Source organism: Desmodus rotundus, chromosome X (assembly GCF_022682495.2).
Source record: "Desmodus rotundus isolate HL8 chromosome X, HLdesRot8A.1, whole genome shotgun sequence".
NCBI classification, from domain to species: Eukaryota; Metazoa; Chordata; class Mammalia; order Chiroptera; family Phyllostomidae; genus Desmodus; species Desmodus rotundus.
The window spans coordinates 8905444-8911130 of record NC_071400.1 but is presented as its reverse complement, the minus strand read 5'-3'; the positions used below and the strand labels follow the sequence as shown (position 1 = coordinate 8911130).

General features: G+C 43.9%; 1 protein-coding gene and 1 non-coding gene across 2 annotated transcripts; both read right to left on the bottom strand.

Annotated features, from left to right (window-relative positions):
• Nucleotides 1–1197: 1197 nt before the first annotated feature.
• On the bottom strand, nt 1198–5523 carry PIN4 (peptidylprolyl cis/trans isomerase, NIMA-interacting 4). Its single transcript, XM_024555222.3, has 4 exons — nt 5386–5523; nt 2223–2296; nt 1747–1866; nt 1198–1377 (listed from the first exon to the last, which is right to left on the bottom strand). Exons 1-4 carry the CDS (start codon nt 5426–5428, stop codon nt 1219–1221), a joined length of 396 nt encoding a protein of 131 aa, XP_024410990.1. The 5' UTR covers nt 5429–5523; the 3' UTR covers nt 1198–1218.
• Nucleotides 2466–2572, bottom strand: LOC112300134 (U6 spliceosomal RNA). Its single transcript, XR_002974358.1, has one exon. It is a non-coding gene; the product is annotated as a U6 spliceosomal RNA (small nuclear RNA).
• Nucleotides 5524–5687: the final 164 nt, after the last annotated feature.

Genomic DNA, 5687 nt, shown 5'->3' with positions numbered 1-5687 from the left:
AGGTCTGGAGGTAAAGTTGCAACTATGTGGCATGATGTGGGTATGTCAAATGAGTGTCAAGAATCACATAGTTGTGTTGGCGAAGTTTCATTTTATTTATCTATTTATTTAAGTCCTCGCCTGAGGATATGCGTATTGATTTTAAAGAGAGAGGAAGAGGGAGAGAGAGAGAGAAACATCGATTGGTTGCCTCCTGTATATACCCCGAACCCACAACTTTTTGGTGTATGGGATGGTGCGCCAACTGAGCCACCTGGCCAGAGCCAAAGTGTCATTTATTTTTAGAGAGAGGGGAAGGGAAGGAGAAAGAGAGTGAGAGAAACATGAATGTGTGGCTGCCTCTCGCACGTCCCCACTGGAGACCCGGCCCGCAACTCAGGCATGTGCCCCAACCGGGAATCAAACTGACGACCCTTTGGTTTGCAGGCCAGCACTCAATCCACTGAGCCACACCAGCCAGGACCCAAAGTTTTATTTGTTAAGCAGTACAGTATTCATAATATTCTTTATGCTTTTTGTATGTTATATAAATATGGAATTATAAATTTAAAAAATATAGACACACAGAACATTAGTCCTGGAAATGCCAGTCATACATACATAAACTATACGTTTAAAATGAGCAAATGTTTTCATACTGACGTTTCTACATTTAACCAACACTTGGTGAATGGCTGCTTACTCTCGTACAAACAACCAATGGAAGAACTGAGTGACTTTTCCCCGCCCAATGAAGATTTATTTTAAAACACAGGAGTTAATGTTGAATGGCCATTTGTGTGCCACGTACTATGTTAAGACAATGGAGCTAATAATTGTCCTGGCAGATCACAGTTGGCTAACTTATAAAACAAGTGTTGTCTAGGAACCCATTTGATGATTTTCATATGCTGATCTGTCTTTTTGATGCCCAATTCAATGTGTGAATAGTGGAAGCTGATACTTGACTCCCCTAGAGACGGTTTCTACATTAACTTATGGATATACTGAAAATCAGATAAATTAGTTCTGGGAGGAAAGGAATGACAGGTTAAAAGGAGTCTGCTCGCCCCATCTTTGAGAACCACTGAGTACCTACTGTAGTGTATAATACCTTTACCCACCCGATTTTGCACTTACAAGCCCACAATGACAGAGTTCATAAAATATAAGGATTATTTAACATCTTTTAAAGAAATAAACAGAATATATAAAATATAATCTGTATTCCATACAATTTTATTTTCTCCCTTCAACCATAATGATATGATATCCAAATTTTGTCTTAACTGGAGGGTCTGTAAACACAGGCTTGTCCAGGCCACTTACGGGCAAAGCAAATGCTGCTTCTTGAAATGGTCCCACCATGGACCCTCTGGTCATCCAGCCCAGGTCGCCCTGCAAAACCCAAAAGATATGTGATGTTCAAATGGCTCTGAAGAGGGAACAGTTCTACTGTAGCTTGAATGCTAAGGTTCCTCGGTTTCTTCATTTGGGCAGCAAAGAAGTTGGCTAGACAGGACAAACGGACAGAAGTCCTACTCTGCACTGAATCCACAAGCAGTCACAATGTTGCCGGGTATCTGTGAGCTGTGCAAGTTTGGTCACACCTAGGTTTGGACATAGGTGACCCATATTCAACTGTTCATAAGTTGGACATTTCTGTTTTTAAGATCTTTAAACCAAGACATGGCTAAAATTATTGGCACAACATAGAAATAATCCCGAGTGTTGGGGGACAGATCATATTAAATAAGAGTAACATACCCCTTGCCTGGCTTTATCTTCACTATATTGTGTGGCCACTTCATTGAATCTCATCCCAGACTTTAACTTTTCCAAGGCTTCCATGATTTTTCCGTGTTTCTCGCACAGAATGTGCCTGACCTACAAGGAAGAAATATGTTCGTAGAAAACCTGGAGATCCAAATGATTCATTTCTTCACAGTACAGCAGTCAGTACACAGTAGACTGGGAATCCAACCGGTGACTCTTTGGTTCGCAGGCCCATGTTCAATCTACTGAGCTACACCAGGCAGGGCATATTTTTAAAAGGAATTACTTTTTGTAAGTGAGATTGGTCTGTAATTTCCAATTGTGTGTTATCTTGATTTTTCTATCAGTGTTGGCCTGTTCCCTTAGAATGAGTTAAGCAAACTGTCTTTTCCTTTTATGAGTACCAAAATAACACATGTACATATGTTATTTACATTTAACATGAAAAAAAGGAACTAGTAACTCACCTTTACTGCATTGCCACCACCTTTGGGACCCTGAGACTTCTTGTCAGAACTGTCACTCCCAGATGCTGCTCCCCCTTTAGAGAAGAGATGACAGGTACTCATTTAAACTGCACCTTGATTACAGAAAGGTCCAACATAACAGGAGTTGATACTTATCACGGCACCAAGTTTCAAAAGGGAACTCTGCCAGACACTTGACTACATCAAGCTAAATTAATCTATGACTCGCCTCCCTTTTTAAAAAAAAATATGGATCGCTTCATGAATTTGCATGTCACCCTTGCGCAGGGGCCATGCTAACCTTCTCTGTATCATTTCAATTTTAGTGTATGTGCTGCCAAAGTGAGCACTCACTTCTCTTAAAACAGGAAATTTGTGCCCCACATAAATCCTTTACTGAAAAATAGATACATAGATGAGTGTGCTAATGATTGAATGAGAGTCCCATAAGCCAGGTGCATTTCTCTGGACCCAGTTTGATATCCTGCCTTCTAAGTGAAAACCCCTGAGCTCTTGTAAAATTTCTAATAAGCACTGCAACTACGTATGTGAGTACTCACAATTCCAATATGTAAAATCTCTAGGAATACATTTTAAATAAAGATCAAACTGCCCACCACCCATAATTGACTGAAGAATACATTTATGTTCAAATTCCCAGAGTCTGCTACATTGGTTATTGATAGCTTCCTAAGAAGTTATCAGTATTCAGATTAACGACTGGCAGAAACTTACGTTTTACTAGTATATCATTTTACTACATTGTCCACTTCTGTGCCAATAGCAACATACTTACTGTTAGAGGCTGATTTTCCTAAGAACTATGGCTGGATTAAATGTTCAGTTCAATAAACATTTCCTAAATAAGTACTAAGGTCCAGGCACTGGAAATACAAAGATGAATAAGCCGTGGTACCTTTCTTCACAGGGCTCATTTTCTCTGATATGCAAACTGATCGTTTCAGGAGAATGATCTATAACCTATGAACGGGGGGCTGTGGAAGCACAGAGGGACATTTGAGCCAGTCAGAGAAGGCTTCCTGGATGTATAGGCACTGACCAAGTGAAGAAAGAACAAGGGTGAGGGGACTCTCCAGGGTGGAAGAACAAGGAGGTATGTGTTGGAAACTATGGACAAGATGTAATCTGAGGTGGGAGTGCTGTGAGATGAGCCGAGGGGACATGGGTGAGGGTTAGGGTGTGAGGGCCTTTAGGTCCCGTTAAGGAACTTGGAATTTATCCTAGAAGTAATAGGGAGCCATTGAAAAGTTTTAATCAGGGCACTCCAACATACACATAGCTCCAAAGGCTAGCACAGTGCCTGGCACACAGCACTTGTTCAATAAATTTCAACTAAACTGAAAAAACAAAGTACTGTACTGACCACCAAATGCTGAAAAACATATTACTGTTGAAGGAGTTTCACTACATCAAACTCTTCTTTAAAATTTATTTTTAGAGAGCAGGGAAGGTGGGGAGAAACAGAGGGAGAGAAACATTGATGTGTGAGAGACACATTCATCGGTTGCCTCTTGCACAGCCCGACCAGGGGCCTGCTCGCAACCCAGGCATGTCTGCTGACCGGGAGTCAAAGCAGTGACCTTTCAGTTCACAGGCTGAGGCTCAATCCACGGAGCCACACCAGCCAGGACTACATCAAACTCTTAAGTGGATCTGCTGTATAGTCACATTGAACGATGATGCCTTCCAGTTATCCTAGCCTCTTCCCCACTGGATGCTGTCATCTTCTGTCACCTCACTCTCTTTGACTGACTGAGGACTTTGGCATCAGCTTCAGGCTTCCTTTCCACTCTCACTCCTGTCATCATCTTAAATGAGCTCACCATCTACACTGAGGAATCATCCAACAACCTAACTGCATATTTCTGGACCTCCTTCCCAAATGTGCATACTTTCTACTCCAGGCCACCTGCTCCCAGGGGCACATGATGAAACCGTGCTGCTCAGAACTAATAATAGTTCAGTCTCTGGCTCCAAGTTCCTGTTCTTCCAGCTTTCTCATGCCTCATTCCCACAACACTGGCTCTCTGACTTCACAGAAACCAACCCCGTCAGTCCCTTTATCCAGCTATGCTCCCCTACACTCTCAGACTTCTCCTTCCCTCCCCAGTCTGGACCCCATGCTTGATCATCTGAACTTGATCCCTTCCCATTAGCACCCTTAATTCCCTTGGGTTGCTACACTTCGAGTATCATTGCCCAACAAAACCTTAACCTTGGCTCAAGGCTAGACCTAACTCTTTTCAATCCCACATTGTGCCAGTTGTCTGGTATTAGGTAAATCATGACTGCAGAATGTGTCCTCTACAAATTCATGGCCTTCAATCTTAGGCTGTTAGCCCTCAGGGAAATCCTTTTATTAGTGCTTCATCCCTCCTCACATCACCTTCAGAGACTATTCCAAAACTTTACCACTCTCAAGACTCCTACTCAGTCCCTGCCCCTCAGTCTTAAAAACTACCCTTGCCTTCCACTTTATTAAGAACTTGAGGCCATACCCTTACTGGTGTGGCTCATGGGTTGCTCGTCATCCCACAAACCCAAAGGTCACCAGATGGATTCTGGTCAGGGCACATGCCTGGGCTGCGGGCCAGGTACCCAGTTAGGGGCGTGCGAGAGGCAACTGATGGATGTTTCTCTCCCTCCCATCTCCTCTAAAAATAAATGAAATCTCAACAAAAGAAAAAAAAGAAATTGAAGCCATTAAGTACGATCTCCTACGAACTCCACCCCTTCCCCACTCTCGGGCCCCAATTTTTACAACCACACCCATACCCATCTTTGTCCTCATGGCCTCAAGCATCAGGTGTCCCTTCAAAGCTCTGCTCCACCTCTGTCCTGGACCCCATTTTCTCCTAAATCTCACTCCTGTGTAATTTTACCTCTCAAATCTCTACTGGATCCTTCACATCAGCGTCACTCCCAAGTTTTCCCAAACAAAACTTCCTCTTAGTCCTTTGTCCTCTTCTACCTACCACCTAATCCCCATGCTTTTTTAATTAAAGCTTTCCAATTAAGTCCACAACAATCACTTCCGGGTCACTGACCACCCGCTGCCTCCATCCCGGACCCCTGGGATCGCTGGTCAGGTCCCACCCCTCTCACCCGACCACTTTCTCCCTGGTTCCTCTGGCCGCTCTACCTTTTCCCCCTTTTCCAGAACCGCTTTTTCCTTTAGGCGGCATCTGCGAAACTTGACGTTGAACTCTCAACTGTATCGGTTGCCGTGCAAAGCCCCTTCAAGCCCCCTGGGCTTGTCCCACACAAATGCCTGAAAGCGGCATCAAAACTGACCCTTTTTGCTGCGGCTCCGGAAGCAGGCATATCTTGGGGCAGGCCCAGGCCTTTGGCTCTTGGACCAATATGGCTGAAGGTGCCTGACCAATAAGAAGCTGGGGCTGGGGCGGGGCCCAAGGTAAATCGGGGCAGGAAACCCCGCCTCTG

What these genes read in the sequence shown, in the direction of transcription:
- PIN4 (XM_024555222.3), bottom strand. Translation starts at nt 5,428, where the DNA reads ATGCCGCCTAAAGGAAAAAGCGGTTCTGGAAAAGGGGGAAAAG. An exon ending in TTCTGGAAAAGGGGGAAAAG is followed by an intron (nt 2,297 to 5,385) that starts GTAGAGCGGCCA and finishes TCTTCTCTAAAG; the next exon opens with GGGGAGCAGCATCTGGGAGT. An exon ending in AAGATAAAGCCAGGCAAGGG is followed by an intron (nt 1,378 to 1,746) that starts GTATGTTACTCT and finishes TGGGTTTTGCAG; the next exon opens with GGCGACCTGGGCTGGATGAC.